At 35.5% G+C, this 20,432-nt stretch overlaps 1 protein-coding gene and 1 pseudogene across 1 annotated transcript in view; both read left to right on the forward strand.

The window, feature by feature from the left end:
• The window catches only part of Ascc3 (activating signal cointegrator 1 complex subunit 3), a 380,520-nt gene that overhangs the window by 278,865 nt on the left and 81,223 nt on the right, over positions 1–20,432 (forward strand). The window contains exons 31-36 of the mRNA XM_045155316.1: positions 2,809–2,946; positions 3,036–3,156; positions 3,847–3,979; positions 8,289–8,414; positions 18,936–19,047; positions 19,205–19,339. Coding sequence (XP_045011251.1) covers positions 2,809–2,946; positions 3,036–3,156; positions 3,847–3,979; positions 8,289–8,414; positions 18,936–19,047; positions 19,205–19,339 — 765 coding nt within the window. The remainder of the gene's footprint in view (positions 1–2,808; positions 2,947–3,035; positions 3,157–3,846; positions 3,980–8,288; positions 8,415–18,935; positions 19,048–19,204; positions 19,340–20,432) is intronic.
• Positions 6,097–6,727, forward strand: LOC101606971 (annotated as a pseudogene).

Raw genomic sequence — 20,432 nt, forward strand, 5'->3', positions numbered from 1 at the left:
ATCTATGTGAAAGTGGGGTGGGATGAGAAAGAAGTAGCCTGCCCTGATGCAAATGGGGGGCATGAATGCCTCACCAGACCTCTTCCATTGGCAAACAAAACTGAAAAAGAAATCTCTGAAAGAACTTATCAGAGACACAGCTAGATGGTATGAATTAGAATGGACTGCTTAAACACTTCCCTTAACAGTGAAAGTTGTCAGTGATGTTTGATGTGGATGTCATCATATGAGGCCTAGTCTGTGGTTTCTATAAACTAATAGTTAATATTAATCAAACTTCATCTTCCTATTTTATAAATTATTCGTGGAAAACAGATTGCTCCCATGTTTAATAATGTTACAGGTTTGTTTTGTTTTTATCGGTGTAAACAAAAACCACTGGACTGACCAACTATGTGGATAATTTGTTTTTATGTAGTTACATAAACTGCATCAGCCTGACAACTTCTCTGGTTAGAGATTTTGAGTTACTCTTCAGTACATAAAAAACCATCAGAGTAAATGTGTGCAGGTTCTCAGTAGAAGAACAAAAGGAAATGAGGTCTGACAAAAATGTTTGTCTTTCATGTTTCTCTTTGGAATATGGAAACTGTACATAGCTCTTCATTCACTGTAGATGACCATGAGCATGTGGTAGTACATCTGTACATATAACTAATATGTTTTTTAAAAGGCAGAGTGTGAGTGCGTAGGTATAGATCCCTTGATCTTTGCCTTCTCTACTCATGGAGATTCCCAAAAAAAAACCTTGCAGTCCTGTACTATAGAATGAACCTTAGTTCTTTCTCTCCTTTAAATGCATGCAGAGCTTGAGCATTAAACACAGAGAGAGTGGGACATCTGTTTAGTTCTTGACAAGGAATAAAGAAAACTCGTTGCCATCAAATTTGTGTTACAGTTATTATTTTCCATGTAGAATGGAGAGTAATAGAATATTCAAAGAATATAAAGTATGCACTTCAAAATAACATGTAGACATAAAAACCTCTTGTGAGCTAAGTGGAGACATGAACTGTTTAAAAATGCAAAAATTTGAATGTATACAATTTTGCATGTATTAAAAACTTCAAAGGAATTATATGGCTTTTTTTTCCAAGTTGATTGGTAGAAAAATCATACTGGGTTTTCACCATAATTTCAATGCAAAAATAAACCCAGAGCTATGGCAAGCAAATAAGAGAAGCTGTCCCTTCTGCTAAAAGGACAGACATCCAGAAAACATGAAACATGTTTAGCTGTACAATAGCAAAGAAAAATTATTCAATTTGGGCCTGGAGAGATAGCTTAGCAGTTAAGACACTTGCCTGCAAAGCTAATGGATACAAGTTCGGTTCTCCAGAACCCATGTAAGCCAGATGCACATGCATCTGGAGTTCTTTTCCAATGGCTGGAGGCCATGTCATGTCCATTCCTTCCTTCTCTCTCCCTCCTTCCCTTCCTCTTTAAAATAAATAAATAAAAACAAAACATTTTTTTAATTATTCAGTTTGGGTTTTTTTTGCATATGTATATGTGTGTAGTTGCACATGTATATGCCAATACACATGCACATATGTGCTTGGGAGCTTGGAGGCCAGAGGGATATCTTCCTTAATTGTTCTCCACCTTGTTTTAAGATAAGGTCTTCCAATATACCTGAAGCTCACCAAGTGAGCTACTTAACCAGCAAAACCCATCTCCTCAGTGCTGTGATTACTGGTGCACACCACTATGCCTTTCTTTTACCTGGATGCTGGGAATATGAACTTAAGTCCTAATGTTTATGTGGCAGTCACTTTACTGACTGAGCCATCTCAGCAGCCTTATCAGTGTAAATTTTTAATGATGTTCAGACTTGGAGATATCATAACCTGAAGCCCTCTAATATGTTTATAGTTGTGATTTTTCTTAAAGATAAGTTTTGAATAGATGTTAGTGTCCTTAAAACATCTTCACACTTTTTTGCCTATTTACATATAAGGCTAGTAATTTCTTATTACAGGGCTTTAGGCAAAAATTCAATACATATGTAAATTACCATTATTTTTAACTTACAGATAAAGACACAGAGAGGTTATCTTGTTTAATGTTACTGAGTACAGTAAGAAGCATATGTTAGAACAATGCCTATCTGTCTTGAAAATGATGTCTAATTCTTTGTATTGTTTTGGTTTGTATTTTCTAAATTTTGAACATGAATCCAAATAGAAAAAGGTATTTTTTATAACTGACACACGGAATCATGTTAAACAATATTATATTTCTTGTACTAGTCTTTCCTTATGAAGAGATATTCTGTTTATTATCATATTTTCCCCTTGATGCATAAAAAATCAAGATGGATACTATTCACCAAGTAAGAATTCTTTTCAATAAACTCAGCTTTAACCATAACTGTAGAAGGGCTGATAGGTTTATGTCCATATAATGTCATCCAGTGTGAGTCACATGCAGCATGACATCTGATGCTTAGCATGAGCATTTTAAAGCTAATTTTTTTTTTGCAGTCCCAGGCAGAATGGTTTATTCTGTATATTTCAGCAAAAATAACTTTTCCCATGAAATTGGCATCAAAATTTGTGTTTGGGTATTTAAATAACAGTATATTATAATTCTTTCCAAAATCATATGAAATGAGACATTATTTGCTTCCTAAACCTTAATTAAAACTGTGGTACAAGAAGTAAGTCAGTTTTTTTTTTTAATTTATTAGTTTTCTTTTCAGCAAATACAGGCAGTTTGGTACCATTGTTTAGGCTCATCCATGATGTAGATAGGCAGCTTTGGCAAGAGAGAGTTAAAGCTAATTATTGAAGCTTTTACTTGCAGATGGAGAACATCATTGGAACGATACGTGATTCCAACCTCAAGCTGACACTGGCTTTCGGGATAGGAATGCACCATGCTGGACTCCATGAAAGGGATCGCAAAACCGTTGAAGAACTTTTTGTGAACTGTAAAGTTCAGGTATATTTTTTCCTACATAAATACATATTTTAAAGTAACTTAAAAGTTATATTTTACTTAGATGTAAGATGCTGCCTTTTATCTTTTAGGTTCTTATTGCTACAAGCACATTAGCCTGGGGTGTAAACTTTCCAGCTCATTTAGTAATCATTAAAGGAACAGAATATTATGATGGAAAAACAAAACGCTATGTGGATTTTCCCATTACAGGTAATCTTTCTAACTGAAAAATATATATTAAACTCCTGTTTTAACTTTAACAATTTAAAGTCATAATTGCCTGAGAGATTTCTACAGTTTATAAAAGGAATTTGTCCCATGGGAGGCAGGAAGACAGCACCTAAATAGACTGTTAGCCATGGCAAAAATAATAATAATAATAATAATCAAATGACTTCACTAAAGAAATTTTCTTGTGGATATTTACTTTGGCTTGTTTAATTAAAATAGCAATATGAGCATCGTAGCACATACCTTTAATCCCAGCACTAAGGAGGCAGATGTAAGATTGCTGTGAGTTTGAGGCCTCCCTGAGACTACATAGTGAATTCCAGGTTAGCCTGGGCTAGAGCAAGACCCTACCTCAAAAAATCAAAAAATAAAATAAAATGAAAAATAATAATAATAATAATTAGCAATATGTCTTAAGTCAAGTTTTTAATACTTTAAGGAGGATGAATAGTGTAAAGTATCCTTTTAAGGACTCCATTTTACATAATAATGCCCTGTGTTTTAATGTTAAATTTCTGAGTAAATTATTATATTATTAAAGAACTTAATACATAACACATTCTCTTAAATACTCTATTTGCAGTGTTATTCGTTGCTGTTAAAACCATGCTCTAATGATTATTGTACTCTGTACTACACTACAGAATATCTCTGTTCTCTCGTTGGTAGATGTGCTCCAGATGATGGGACGAGCTGGGAGGCCTCAGTTTGATGACCAAGGGAAAGCTGTAATTCTTGTTCATGACATAAAAAAAGATTTTTATAAAAAATTTCTTTATGAGCCTTTTCCAGTAGAATCAAGGTAAGTTTTGTTTTGAACTCACATAAAAAGATTTATTTCACAGCAAGTTGATGTTTCAGTATATAAAAAATTGTTAAAATTATTTACTGTGATTTTTACTATAAGATAACCTGCAATTTTGATTTTTAAGAAAAGCTGACTAGCCGGACGTGGTGGCACACACCGGTAGGATATTGCTGAAGAGATGGAGGTGGGAGGATCAGAAAAGCTCAATATTACAGGATTCTGGCTACTGTACATGATATGACATTGGTCCTTACATTGAAGGCCCCAGCTTGAATGCTGAGCTTTGCCACTTACTTGCTTGATGAGCAATTTATTTGACTTCCAATTACCTTAATCCACCTGTCTATTCACCATCTATGCTGTGGTGTACTTACAGCAGTACTAGGAGTGGTGTCTGTCTTGTATAGTACGTGTCTAGTACAATAATGCTAGGCTGGGAATCTTTTTTAATGGAAAAAAAGTTTTTTAATTAAACAAGTAAGTGTCTAAAATAAAGGAGCATGTAATTAATAGTTCAGATTGCTAGTTTATTTCAGAATTTACCCATATCTTTTTGGACCTAATAACTACCCCTCTTGCCACAAGTCTTCAGTCATTTTCTCTCATGACAATAACTTTTCCTTTCTCAGATAAATATTTTTCACTTGTAACATTTACCACTTTCTACCTTTTATCCTTGTCCTTCTCTGTGTACTGTATCTCTGTTACTGGATTCAAACCACATCAAGGACAAACATGCTTGATTCTGACTTAAACTCTATGTCATTACTGGACATTTTAGTCCAAGTGCAAATAATGCTGTTTTCTAAATTTCAAAAGTAAAAATAAATATGATAGACTAAAGCTAACAGCATGTCAAGAGAAAATTTTGAAGCCATAAATTTCAACAATAAATAATGTATATAAGTATCTGTCTCATGAATTTGGAAAAATTAGTAAATTGAACTGAGAAAAGGAGAAAGTAAAATATAATGAATTAGAAATAAACATTTATTAGAAAATTAACAGAGTCAAAAGTTAGTGGTTAGCTTTGTTGCTTGCTTGTTTAGGCTCCATGTGAATGTTCCAGAAGGTGGAACCTAGGTCTGAGACATGCTAGGTGACTGCTCTGCTACAACATGCACAGCTAGGCCTTGCTGGCTCATTTTATTTTCAAGTTGAAAAAATTGATAATTTTTATGTCTAAATATCAAGAATAAAAAGACATCACAGGCATTAAAGAGTTAGTAAAATATGAAGCACTTTATATGAACACTTTTCAATTTAGATCACTGACATAATTAAAAAGAAAATCTAAATAGTTACTATCAAGTCTACCAAAGAATTTGAATCTGAAATTAAGACTTCATAAAGAAATCTTCTGAGCCAAGGAAATAGCTTAGTTAGTAAAGTGCTTGGCTTTCAAGCATGAGGACCTGAATTCAAACCCCAGAACCCAAGGGGAGTTGGAGGGAGAGAACCCAGTGTGGTAGGATGCTCTTGTAATCCCAGCACTGTGGAGACAGGTAGTTTGCCTGGGGGTTGCTGGCCAGCCAGTTTAGCCTACTGGGCTAGTTAAGCAAGAGAACCTGCCTCAAAATAAGTAAACAATGGCCAAGAAACACCATGTAAGGTTTTCCTCTGCCTTTTACATATCCATGCAGATACATATACCTGCACACACATGTACTTTATAAATGTACACACATGTGTACATACACACAAAAGCACAAAGAGAGAAATCTTTCCTATAAGCATTCTTCATAGTGTTTAAGAAAGGAGTTACAAGTTAGTTACAAGTGACTTTTCTCCTTCTAAGTGTAGAAAAGATAGGAATAGCTTTCTACTTTGTTTCTACTTAATAAGCATTTGTTTCAAAGAATGTAACAGACTCATGTCTCTAATAAATATAGATGCCAAAATCTAAAGCAAAACATTGGTAAATTAAATGTGGCAATGTACAAAAACATATTATTGCAAAGTACAACTTGTTCCATACTGGAAACATTATTTGTTATGTGAAAATAAATGAATCTATGTCACCACATGACAAAATCAAATGAGAAAGTCATGGACATTTCATTTATGTATTTCTTTAAAAAGCATTTGTCAAAAATCCCATACCAGCTCTTCCTGTTAGCGGCGTGAGGTGACCTGTGAAAATGGTTCGCTACTCTCTCGACCCAGAAAACCCTACAAAATCATGCAAGTCAAGGGGTTCAAATCTTCGTGTTCACTTTAAGAACACCCGTGAAACTGCTCAAGCCATCAAGGGCATGCATATCCGAAAAGCCACTAAGTATTTGAAAGACGTCACTTTAAAGAAGCAGTGTGTGCCATTCCGGCGATACAATGGTGGAGTTGGTAGGTGTGCCCAGGCTAAACAGTGGGGCTGGACACAGGGTCGGTGGCCCAAAAAGAGTGCTGAATGTCTGCTGCACATGCTTAAAAATGCAGAGAGTAATGCTGAACTTAAGGGTTTAGATGTGGATTCTCTGGTCATTGAACATATCCAGGTGAACAAAGCACCCAAAGATGCGCCGCCGTACTTACAGAGCTCATGGTCGGATTAACCCTTACATGAGCTCTCCTTGCCATATTGAGATGATCCTCATGGAAAAGGAACAGATTGTTCCAAAACCAGAAGAGGAGGTTGCGCAGAAGAAAAAGATATCCCAGAAAAAGCTGAAGAAACAAAAACTTATGGCACGGGAGTAAATTCAGCATGAAAATAAATGGAACTAAAAGGAAAAAAAAAAAAAATCCCATACCAATTTATAATACATCTAATTTTCACAGGGTATATTACAATAGAAGGTCAGCTGTTTTTAATGTTATTTTTAGTCTCATAGAGTATTCCGTAGTTTTATTCATTGCTCCGCTAATGTACATTTAGAATCTACAGTGCTCTCCTCTTATGTATAATGTTATGGTGAAGCATTTTGCTTTTCTAGTCTCATATGTAGATGTCTCTTTAGCAGATTTTAATACAGAAGTGAGATTTCTTACTCAAGGTTCCTCAAGTACACATTGCCAGTTGCTCCTCACATCCACATTACCCATTGTTCCTTGCTACTAGTGAATTGAGAGGATTATAGTGAAAACTTTTACACTCAGTTTATCTCATCATGTTTTCATTTCCATTGCTAAAACTATTTTTCAATACTTGTTTATTGACCTGTGTGTCATAATTTAGTTTCTTTTTGCTGGATATCACTTCCATTTTTGTATTTTGTACGAGACACTGAAATGAACATTTTAACCCAAGAACATTGTATTTGTCCATGCACTTACTAGTCACTAAATAGAGGAAATACCTTTGCGTTCTCTGTTACCCCATCATCCCTTTCTTGCCCACTCTCCTCACACTCTCTATTTGCTTGGGCACTTCATGAGTGTGTTCTTCCCTTCTTTTCCAAGCCCACTCTTCTGTTTCTCCTCTTAGACTTTGTCTCTTGGCTTTCATTTTCTCTTTTTAAATGTATCTAGGTTGCTTCCTGTCTGCCTATGTTTTATTTTTCTACCTAGCAAAATTTATTTATAGCACTAATTACCATCTGCTGAGTACTTTTGTACTAGTAATTGCTTTCAGCAGATTATTACACTTACTTTGAGAAAATGTTACATTACCCTGTATTTTTGTGAAATTTCTCTCTCTAAGCTCCTTACTTATGCATGAAAATTTTTTTAATTTGGTTGGTTTTTCAAGGCAGTGTTGTTATTATCCAGGCTTGCCTGGAACTCACTCTGAACCCCAAACTGGCCTCAAACTCATGGAGATCCTCTATCCTCTGCTTTCCAAGGGCTGGGATTAAAATAGGAACTACCACACACAGCTAACCTACTTTTTTAAAAGAAAACAAAGCCAGGCATGGTGGTGCACACCTTTAATACCAGCACTCGGGAGGCAGAGGTAGGAGGATTGCCATGAGTTTGAGGCCACCGTGTGACTCCATAGTGAATTCCAGATCAGCCTGGGCTAGAGTGAGACCCTACCTCAAAACCAAAAAAAAAAAAAAAGAAAAAGGAAACAAAACCATACACACACACACATATCACACACACATACATACACACTAGTTTGTAGATTCTTCAGTTCACTGAGGTTACTGACTGAAATATTAGTAAAAAGTTCATTTAAACAAAATTCTCATCAAATAATTTATAATAAATTATACAAATTTATACAAATTATACAAAATTATTATAGTAAAATACTAAATCATAAGTTACTTAAAACACACTTGTTTAAATATGAATATAGACAGCATGGGATAAATGTATTTTATGTTCATGTGTATTTACAGTGCCTTGTTTACTCTAGTTTATTAGGAGTGCTTTCTGACCACTTAAATGCAGAGATTGCTGGGGGCACAATAACATCTAAGCAAGATGCAATGGATTATATGACCTGGACTTACTTCTTCCGACGTCTTGTCATGAACCCAAGGTATGTTCAGGGCTCTTTTGGGAGAAAAACTGTTTATCCTTCTATTTTGCACTGAAAGCATGAATATTTAAAAGAAATTCCAGGGCTGGAAAGATGCTTAATGGTTAAGGCGATTGCCTGCAAAGCCAAAGGACCCAGGTTCAATTCCCCAGGACCCATGTAAGCCAGATGCACAAGGTAGCACATATACCTGGAGTTCATTTGCAGTGGTTGGAGCTTCCCACACCCATTGTCTTCTGTCTGTCTCTTTCTAATAAATAAAAATATAAAAAAGATTAAAAATAAAAGAAATTCCAAATGCATAGACATGTTTACAGTCAGAGCTTGGGAAAATCCAGATGAATGAATATGCTAAAGAATAAAATGCTGTTTCTCATGTGACCACAATGTGTGATAGAGTGATTGACTAGAACGTCTTTGCTATTTAGTTTAATTACATTCAGATAGTTTTTATGTGTGGACAAGACCTGAAGTCATTTATTATTGGTAAGAACTTTAATATATGAATATGAACATAGTGTAATTTGGTCATGTTACTGCCCTGCTTTCCTCTTTCTCCTCTCTTCTCTGCACCCATTCCACTGAAGACCCTCTTTCAAGATATTCCTTCCTATGTCTTGTTCCTTGTGTCCTCCCTGTCAAAATGTTGATGAGCTCAGAATAATATAGGTCTTATGAGGGCCAGGCAAGATGTACCTATGGGTACAATAATGGCACATAAGTTAGGGGATACACAACTGCTCTCTGACTGGATATGAGGCCAACTAAGCAGAAGGGAATTCTTGCCTGATATTGAAAACTGAGTCTAGTACTGGCTTAGAAAGGCATAGGCCCCATAGTTCTTTGGTTAAATGAAGATGTTATGCCCATCTAAAAGCCCTATGATGGAGCTGGCTCCTTGGTAAAAGCCACTTGATCGCAAAGCCTGCTGACCAGAGTTCAGTTACACAGTACCCATGTAAAGCCAGAGGCACAAAGTGATATGTGCATCTAGAGTTCCATTGCAGTAGCATGTCCTCCCCTACCTCAAATAACTAAGTAAATAATAAACAAATTTTTAAAGCCTTATGAGATATTTCTGAGGAGTAATGAAAATCCTGCAGGCAAAAATAAAAGTGGGATGTATTAGGTTATATTTTATTCTTGACAGTGTTTCATATCTTCATTTAGGACCTACTCTTTGTCAGATGTTATATATCAAAACATTGAGATATATACTTCACTTTATTGTTCCCATGCATATAAGTCATTACAGTGTAAGTGATAAATGTTCTAATAGAACTGAAGTTAAGCCTGTGAGAGTGGCAGTTTAAAAGGAGAGGTGACACTTCATCCAAATCTTGAATAAGGAACAGATAAAAAAGATGGGAAGCATTGGGGCAGAAAAAAAATATAAGCAAAAGGCCTCAGGTCTTGAAAGAGTCATAAGTGACTAGAGAATATGAGAGATTGCTGTAGCCCAAGCATAAGGAATGTGGGGATGAAGATTGCCTCAACCAGATTGGGCCCACAGGGCAAAGGCTTGTAGCCTATATGCTGTGTTGAGGAGTGTGCCTCTGTTCCAGCTGGGAGCCTAATGTCATGGGCCAGTGGAAGTTCTTAAACATAGAATTGATGCTACACCAGATGAAACTTTGCTTTGCTGTGATTCTTACAGCATGTAATAACATGTAATAAGGAACCAGCTGGAGTGGGGATAAAATGACCAGTTTGAAATTGGTTAATAATAGGGGAAGGGTGATTATGACTATTAACAGATACAAAGGGAAGAGTAATTTTCAAACTTGACATAGCCTGATACAAATAACCATTGTAAGGTCCTGAACAGAAAAGTCATGGCAAAAATACTATTGCTAAATTCTCACCTGTCAGTACCTTAAGAAATTTATTTTCAACCAAACCAATAACAGTTTGGAAATACTGGGACTGCTCCGATGTTAGAGTATCTGGGATCCAGGTACAAAATGACATTTGAGAATGTGCCCATCAAATTAATGAGATGTCCATCTAAAACTACACATTACCACAGTAACTAAGTTACCTGAGTAAAAACATAGAATGGGCTTTCCATGTATTCTAATCTAGCCTTGCCTGGCAGTAAAGAAATGGAAGCAGGATAAAGTGCCTTGCTTGTATTTATCCCTACTTTTGTGGTTTAAAGCAGGGCTTGGACTAAAGCACTGATTCTTACCCTCCCTTTTACTAACTGTATGGTCTCCAGTCATGTCACTCCTCTGTGCTCTTTCTCTCTCCATTTTGGAAATGAGGAGTAGTCTTGCTTCTTCACGGGGTCATGTTCAGTCCCATAAATGAGCGAAAGCCATTCTAGTTCTGGTTAATTGTGAAGAGTCAGCAGTTGTTAAGCTGCAGCCCTGCTCTCCCTGAGAGTTGCTTTACTAGTGGCTACAATCCTACAGTCCACATTAAAGACTACTGTATCACCTTATATGCATATCATATGAGGGTATAATTCTCTGAGACAATTGAGTTCTTGAGAATATTAAAGTTTATTTCTGTATCCTCAGAAAAATTACTATTTATGTATGGTCTGTTTTTTTATTTCAAAAGAATTTGAAAAACATTCTAAAATAGTATAAAGTAATGCTATTTGCCTTTCATCCATCTTTCCCATCATATATAATTAAAGTACAATTTTCACCATCAGGAAACTGGCATTTATAAAATATTATTAATTAACATCTAGGTTTTATTCTGGCTTTACTTATTGGCCTACTAATGTTGCTGTATCCAGGAGCCACCTTATATGCTGCATTTCAGTTAGTTTTCTCAAACCTATCACTTTTTATTTTTGGTTTTTCTGTGTCTATTGTAATTTTTTGTTTTGAAGAATGCTGACCAGTTACTTAATAGACTGTCCCTTACTTTGGGTTTGCCTAGCATTTCCTCATGTTATGCCTTTTTCAGGAATATTGCAAAAATGATGCCTTGTTCTTCTCAGCACATAGTAAGACATTCTTCTCTGTATTTAAAATATCATCAGGCTGGAGAGGTGGCTTAGTAGTCAAGGAGCTTGCCTACAAAGCCTAAGAATCCATGTTCAATCTCTCTCCCAATACCACATAAGCCAGACACAGAAAGGTGAGGCAAGCACAAGATCACACATGCCCACAAGGTGGCACAAGCATCTGGATTTATATTTCAATGGCTGAGGCCCTGGTATGCCAATTTTCTATCTCTCGTTCTCCCTCCCTCTCTCTCACATGCTGCTGCAGGCACACTTTCTCTTAAACAAGAAAAAAATTGCCTATACATGAGGGCCCCAGAATATCTCTAGTCTGCTATCAATAAAATTAGTTTTGTTTTGCCACCAGCACATGAATGCTGCCACATGGGCCAGTAACCAGCATTTTGATCTTCATTTTTCAGTTGAAGTAATCATAAAACCATCAAAATCCTTCTCTAATCTCACTTGTATTGAAATTACCACTCCTCACCTGTTTGTCTTGACTTCAATCTCTAAACTTGAATTTAGATTTTCCTTCTTCCTACTTCCATAGTTTTCCAAATAATTAACCTGCTTCTGATCTGTTTCCAGTCTAGCCTAATTTGTAATCTGTAGATAGCATTGACCTATATAAATCAATTAACAATAAATCAAATTAACCTTATGGTTTAGTTTTCTATAAGTTAAGATTGTGAGTAGGAAACTTTAATAGAAATTTTTTCCTTTCGTTTTTTGGTCAAATAAGAGGCTGGGATAAATCAAAAGCACCAGTAGAGACATCAAACACAAAAAAGGTTCCCCAGAGAGGAACAATAATAGCAGGCATCACTCCTTGTTGCTCTGGCTACATGACCACTTTATATTTAATATTATGGTGAGAAGATCCATATAAACCTGTAACAAGTAGTAGTAATTAGAGATAGAACTAAAAGCTCAGGCTTAGCAGAGTGGTCAAATGATGGACTTTTTTATTTAAATTTTTTTAAAGGGATGTATTATGTTGTCTTCTACATTCCCCCCACCACCAACTTAATTTTATCCCTTCCTTTTAATCTCCTTTGTTCCCCTAGACAATTTTATTTCCACTTTTAAGTTGCTTCTTGTCAAACCTGTTGTCATAGCAATTCAAAAGTAGCTAATACATATGATAAACATAATTTTTATTCTTATAGTGCTTATATTCTCTCAGCAGAGATGGTAAATTTATAGCTTACATTGAATAACATTGACTGCTGTGGAAAAGAAAAAGAAGAGTATGAAGATTGTAAGAGCTAGAGGTTTAAGAGTTAATGGTAGTGTATACTTAAAGGGTAAATTTTAAGATATTTAAATGCATACCTACATTATGAAATGAACAAATTGGGCCTAATAGATACCTGTTACCTCACATATTCTTTGTGAGAAGAACTTAAAAATCTATATTTTGTAATGTTCAAATGTGTATTATTATTAACATTAGTCACTTTGCTGTGCATATCTCTAGAAATTACTGTTCCCATGTCACTGAAACTATTATTTGTTCAATGTTTCACCATTATCTGTTTCTCCTGCCTACTCCCTCTGCCTGTGGTAATCAACATACTGATCTCAAATTGGAAGTGTGCCATGGTTTCAGTGGTATTTGTCTCTCAGGGAGCATGGTACCCTGTCTTATAGATTCATCCAAGTTATTGTAAATCCAGAATTTCATTCTTTCCTAAGGCTTAGTAGTATTCCTATGCATATATACACACCAATTAATTTTTTTTTTATTTGAGAGAGACAGAGAGAGAATGGGCACGCCATGGCTTCTGAACACTACAAACAAACTCCAGATGCATGCACTACCTTGTGCATCTGGCTTATGTGGGTCCTGGGGAATCAAACCTGAGTCCTTTGACTTAGCTAAACCATCTCTCCAGCCCAACACAACAGTTGCTTTATTCATGCATACACTGGTAGGAATTAAGATTGTTTCCCTATCTTGACCATTTTAAGTAATGTTGTAGTGACCACAGCAGTGCAGATTATTCCTTCAACACACTGATTTTATTTCTTTTGGATTTGTAACCAGTGGTGAAAGTATGGGTCATATGACAGTTCTATGCTTAGTTTTGTGAGAAATCTTCACAATGTTTTCCAAAATGACATTAGTATATTTTCCCACCAACAGTGCACAAAGGTTCTTTTATTTTTTCCTTATACCCTTAACTTTTGATTGGATTTCTTCTTTATTGTCTGTGTTAAGATCACTTGTATCCAAAGCTGGAGACATAGGAGATGAGGAAACTAGTAATTTTTTTAAGTATAAATTTATGTTTTAATCAAGTGAAGGAGTTGTATAATGCGTATTTTAATTTTATCTAATTCTTCCTTTCATCCAGTATCATAAGTTGAGACTTGTCTTAGGTGAAAGTGGAATATATACATGCATGCGTGCATACATGCATGTTAGTTTCAAGTATTTATTTAACCATAGAAAAGAAATGCTCCATCCAAAATATAGTTGTGTGTAGATAAATAAGGATGGCCTGATTCCCCAACCCCCTTTGATTGATCACAGCCATGGTAAAGCCAATACTACATATGCCATACCAAAATTAAAACTTACATTGGAAAAAGATTTCAACTCATGTTCCTGGCTTACTCACTATATATCTGTTTATATTCATATATGTGTTTGTAAGTGCATACATATTTATTATATATAATATATATGAATGTGTGTATAAATTCATGCATATATGCATGTAGGCATATATAACTATGTGAGTACATATGTGCATGTAGATTTACTTACACATTCACTTGATCAGATATACACATATGCAGTTGCTTTCATAAAATTTATTACAAATGAGTTTTGGATTCAATTTATAGTTTCAGCTTTTTTCTGTTTTGTCCCAATAAAGCTTTTAAATATTTCTAGAGCAAAAATGTGGTAATTTCAGCTGTTCCTGCAACTACTTTTATTATTTGTGTCATTATTACTGCTGCATAATCTGAACATAAAATACCACGGTGTTGTAGCAAATGACATCCAGTTCTGACAGTTACAGCAGCAGCCTTTGAATATGATGAAAAATTCCCAGCAAGCTATCTGGCCAGGTTCACATAAACCTAACAGGAAATGACTACCACTATTCACATTATATCCAAACTGCTTGCTGTTACTTTATCTGTGTTTTACATTATATGAAACCTTTTCCATTCCTAACTGGTGAAATTTCATCTGTATTAAGTTTGGAAAAAGATAACCTAAGATTTCAAATGTAGTATTCTTATTTGTACCTTGATAAGATATTTTATAGATAATGTTTTAAAAAGGTTTTTTTGTTTTGATTGTTTATATTTTATGAACTTTGTAATTTTTTATGACAGGGAGAAGTTTGATATGACTTTCTCCCAATGCACTGCTAATAGAAGTTAGCTTGTCTAGCACATGTAGTAGATGCTGTCAGTATCAAACTGGCTTTGACTTTCATAGCTCTCAGGGGACTAGTAATTGTTGTGTTCAAACAGCCTGTAATTGTGATCCCGCTGGCTTTCTCAGTACGCTTCTGGCTATTAGAATCATTAAACAACTCAGCACCTGTTAACAGCATTGTAAATATTCAACCCCGCTTGTGTGCAGGTTGAGTCCAATATAGAGAAATCTTACAGAGCTCAGTCTCATAAATTAAAGCTTCTGACAAGTCAATTACTGTGAAACTGGGTTTCTCTGTGAAATAAATGAAATAGCCTGCTGACAAAAAGGTAGGCTGTCTGTTTATAGCAAATGGAAGATAATGACTTCATGATTCAATGCAGTGAGCATGAAACCACATTGTCCTCTAACTCTAATTAAACAATTGCATACAATTTTTAGTTAAAAAAGGGTAACATATAAATTTGGTCTACTGTTGAGAGTGCAACATGAAACAGAATTTTTTGTTGTTGTTTTGTTTTTTGTTTTTTGAGGTAGGGTCTCACTCTGGCTCAGGCTGACCTGGAATTCACTATGGAGTCTCAGGGTGGCCTCGAACTCTTGGCGATCCTCCTACCTCTGCCTCCTGAGTGCTGGGATTAAAGGCGTGCACCACCACGCCCCGCTTGAAACAGAATTTTTTACGTAGCTGCCACATGCTTTCTCAAGTTGCCAAAGTGATAATGAAATTAATGATATGTCCTGTTTTAAGCTAAATGCTTATATATGTTCAGGATTGAAACTGGGATATAACTAAAAAATTCACTTGATGAAAGAAGTTAAGTATGGGAGTTTATTGTGCTTCTGAATAGCAATCATAGAAATCTAACTCTTTATTCACTCAAAACTTTAGGTATATTGAGAATAATCACATTTACATGTAGCTGTACTATTTTACAATGTCTCACAGGTTATATCTTTAATGCCTAATAATAACTTTTTAACAATTTTTAAATGTTGTAAGTACCTTACCTTCAATTTAAATGTTAAGCAAAGAATGCTCATAACAAAGGTCTATGAAGTTCAGTTACTTGAATTGAATTTGTTTTCTGTATTGCAAGCCAATTAAGACTTTGGAGATAGCCGAGCATGGTGGCAAACGCCTTTAATCCCAGCACTCAGGAGGCAGAGGTAAGAGGATCGCCATGAGTTCGAGGCCACCCTGAGACTCCATAGTGAATTCCAGGTCAGCCTGGGCTAGAGTGAGACCCTACTATGAAAAAACAAAGAACAAAAAACAAACAAAAGAATTGGGGGGGGGGGGCCTAACACTAACGTGTAGGAGAAAAAAATTAGAGATGTAATCAGTAACAGTTTTTTAAATATTTTAGATTGAAAAAAATAAGTTAATGCTTACTTACATGTAATATTTTAGTGAGGTCACTAAATGATTTGTAGTCTCAGATACATAATTTTAAGTGATTTTTTGGCAATTTAAATATTTCATAAATATTTGCCCTGCCTATATTTTATGTGCATGAAATCAGCAAATTAGCCTTTATTTAAAATATACTCAGACTTGAAAAGATAAATACTCTCATAAAAATGCATTATAATGAATAAAGGAAAATACAGTGAATGAAGCAAAATAGAGAGTAAAGTGGATATTGAAATGAACCATTAACTTTAGAAAGAAATTTTTAAAATCATTTTGACTTTAAATGTTATTTCTATGTTTACCAAATAACTTGCTAAGTTGGCATCCACTTATATATAAAGTAATGACTGGTAGTAATATTTAACACTATTTAGGAGGTAATGTTTTTATCAAATATTCTAATAAATTAACAGATGAAATGGAATTTAAATTTTTATTTTATATTTGCTTTCTATAATTGAATGAGGAACAATGTAACCTTTTTTGAAATAAATTTTAAAAATTTAGAAAGAACAATTTAATTGTTAATATGCAGGCACTACTTATATACTTTCTTGAGCACATTTATACTTTGAAGATGTTTGTGGTGCTTTTCACCTCTAAACTAAAAAGAATTGTTCTCAATATTCCAGCTTAGTTATTTTTTGCAATAAGGGAAATTGATTCTTTTTCTAATCCTCTTTTTTTTTTTTTAACTTCTGCATAGGCCTAATTAGACTGAAGTTTGAGCATTTTGTTTAGATTAATGTCATATACCTTTTTGTTAACAGACAGTGCTACATTTAGGTTCATGACAGAGGTATTGTGCTTTAAATTTTCTTGTTGGTTGGTCTGTTTGTTGTGTAATAGCAGTGATTTTCAGTTGACTGAAATTTTGGTCAAATAAATTTGCGTATTGTAATAATCCTCCCTCAGTGGAGACTCGTGTTTTAGGTGTGCTTAGCCATCTTAAATTCTAGCATCTTTATTTTTATTTATTTATTTATTTGAGAGAGAGAGAGAGAGAGAGATACAGAAATAGGCAGGTAGACAGAGAGAATGGGCACGCCAGGGCTCCCAGCCACTGCAAACAAACTCCAGGTGCATGCACCCCCTTGTGCATCTGGCTAATGTGGGTCCTGGGGAGTCGAGCCTCGAACTGGGTCCTTAGGCTTCACAGGCAAGCTCTTAAACTCTAAGCCATCTCTCCAGCCCCTCTAGCATATTTATTAAACCTTATTGTTATAGGGATCAGAGTCTGTGCCCTGGAAGTCCTAACAAACTGGGCTTGGCCACCTGTCCTCAATTAGTAATGAAAAAACAGAAGAACAAACTTTCATCAGCGTGGCCAGAACAGAAAAGTCCACTGACCTTCCTCTAGTCCATCTTGGGGGTCCTGATAAGAGGCTATAGCAGGCAAGAGGCATGGATAGCTAAGCAGTTGATTCCTGGGGACATTCCAATTTCTTGGGGCTTATTGTTTTAATAATCTGTTAGCCAAAGGGAAAGGCAAAAGTGTCTTTAGAATATCTTCCATTCTTCCAGACTCCAGGCTGTTACATTAGCCATGAAAATTCTTGTAGTATAATTAACCATTTGCACTTCTCTCTCTCTCTCTCTCTCTCAACATGATTTCAAGTCTTGCTTCATATCTTTATGAATAATTTTTAACCTTTGAAAGAAAATTAAAAATACCCTTTTCCCAACAATCATCTCAAAGTTTCTCCATCCCTTTCATGTTGTGGTTTCTTATTGGTCTCTTCCATTTCTAATTGTGAAAGACTCACTTTCCCAGGCTGTGAATATCCCATTCCTAGTCCTGTTGGATGTCAAACCATAAGGCTTGGGTTTGAGTGAGAACTTGTTATAAGATTTGAAGAGCACGCCCCTCTCCTGTTTCTTAGTTTGGATGAGAAGAGGAAGGACATACAAATTTGCCGTGCTGACTTTAGTAGAATTCAGCTGGTAGAGATTGCAAAGCTGCCACAACTGTGGTGGTAGTCCCTCACACTGCAGATCTCTATGCAGGCACAATTTCCTTGTGATTATAAGGATATGCCAAGGGGCTTTTACCATTAAGGGGAATGGTCAAGTGAACTGATTGTTATAGAACTTTCACTTGACCTCTGGGTTTTCTGTGTATTAAAACTAAGGATGTTTTATTTTTAGCTTGGTGATTTCTAGAAATTAGAATAACATTTGTTGCTTGCAAAGCCTGACAGTTTGAGTTCAACTACCAAGTACCCATATGAAGTTATACACATAAATAGGTGTGTGCCTCTAGAATTCATTTGCAGTGGCAAGAGTTCTGATATCCCCATTCATTCTTCCCTTTCCTTTCCCTTCCCTTGTCTCTCACCTTGCAAATTAATAAGAATGGTTTTTAAAGAAAAGGGCACATATGTAAAATTTCACCCAAAATTCACATTTCACAATTTCTAAATAATATAGCACATAATTTTGCTCTGATCTAGGTATATAAACTGAATAGCAATTTCAATACATGAAACTTAGTGATTTAAATGTGATCCAGAGTTTTGTCTACGTTTACATACTTCAATGTATTATCTTTTTCATTGCTGTCAGCAAACATTGACACTTTAGATCTGTAAATTGGGAATGGTAATTATAACTCTTTTCATTTTTTGTTCTTCTATAAATGTGATTTTTATACAGTGGAACTATAAAACTGAAGTGATGGTTTGAGTAAAAAAAAAAAATTCAAAACAAATAACAAACTTGCTTGTTTTCTAGCTACTACAATTTGGGTGATGTCAGCCATGATTCTGTGAACAAGTTCCTATCCCATCTGATTGAGAAGTCACTAATTGAATTAGAGCTTTCCTACTGCATTGAAATTGGAGAGGTATGACTCCTAAATGGCTACTGTTTTAAAAATAGGACCTTTGTGTCTTGTGATTGGAAAATTTGTAACAAAACTATTTCAGTAGTGATCAGCAGTATGAACAAAATGAATTACTACTTCCATTTATAATTTTCACTATGTCATCCTTTGGAACTAGGATAACCGGAGCATTGAGCCTCTAACATATGGCCGCATAGCCTCCTATTACTATTTGAAACACAAAACAGTGAAGATGTTCAAGGACCGGTTAAAACCTGAATGCAGTCCTGAAGAATTGCTGTCAATTCTGAGTGTGAGTTTCTTGATATCATTACATTTTGTGAATATATATTTCATACCTTTGCTTATAATTTAGGTCTTAAATTGTCACTCAGTTATTAATATTTAGCGAAAACCATTTTTGTGCATCATCTTCTCTCAGAGGTCACTATAGTTTTCTAGACTAACTCCCCACACAGGTGATCACATAGCTGATTGTCCAACTGTGGATCTTTCTGAAAAGTACAATAGGCCAGTTACTATTTAAGCTAGGATGAAAGGTGTGAGCTGTCCGGAGCCAGCCTGGTGACCACCTGTCCTTAGAGACAGTTACCTCTTCAACTGTTACTGAAAGCTTTCTGATTGCTTCTTTGCCTGGTTTCTGATGAATATCTACCTATGATGTTATAAAAGTTTCATTACTCCAGGATCTACATGGCTAAGTTCCTTAAAAGTAATGCAACAGCCGGGCATGGTGGTGCACACCTTTAATCCCAGCACTCGGGAGGCAGAGGTAGGAGGATTGCCATGAGTTCAAGGCCACCCTGAGATGACAGAGTTAATTCCAGGTCAGCCTGGACCAGAGTGAGACCCTACCTCGAAAAACCAAAAAAAATTTTTTTTTAAAGTAATGCAACAAAACCTATTTAATAGCCCACTCCCAATCTTATCTATCCCCTTACACACACACACACACACACACACACACTTGGATCATGTGACAATAAGAAAGTTTCCTTTTTCTCTTTCATCGGGATGCTAAAAACTTTTAGTATCGAAATTTAAACTAAACACAAAAGGTGGGATTACTTTATAACAACCTGTCCTTGCCATAAGTAACCCAACCCTGTGAAATGTGACTCATTCCTGCAACAATAATGTTCTTTCCAAGAGTTTTGTCCCATAATCTAATTTCCTCTTATGCCCCACCTCATATAGGCCCCAAGACATTTCAGTCCTACTCATTATGGACTAAGCTTCCAGCATATGAACTTTTGGGGGCAAATGATATCAAACTCTAGCACATACTGACTTTAAAGTTGACCTAACTTGATATTCATAAGCATTTTTCTGCCTTCAGAATACTAGTAGCGAATACCTTTAAGCAGCTTTCTTGTACTGGACAT

Source organism: Jaculus jaculus, chromosome 7 (assembly GCF_020740685.1).
Source record: "Jaculus jaculus isolate mJacJac1 chromosome 7, mJacJac1.mat.Y.cur, whole genome shotgun sequence".
Taxonomy (NCBI): domain Eukaryota; kingdom Metazoa; phylum Chordata; class Mammalia; order Rodentia; family Dipodidae; genus Jaculus; species Jaculus jaculus.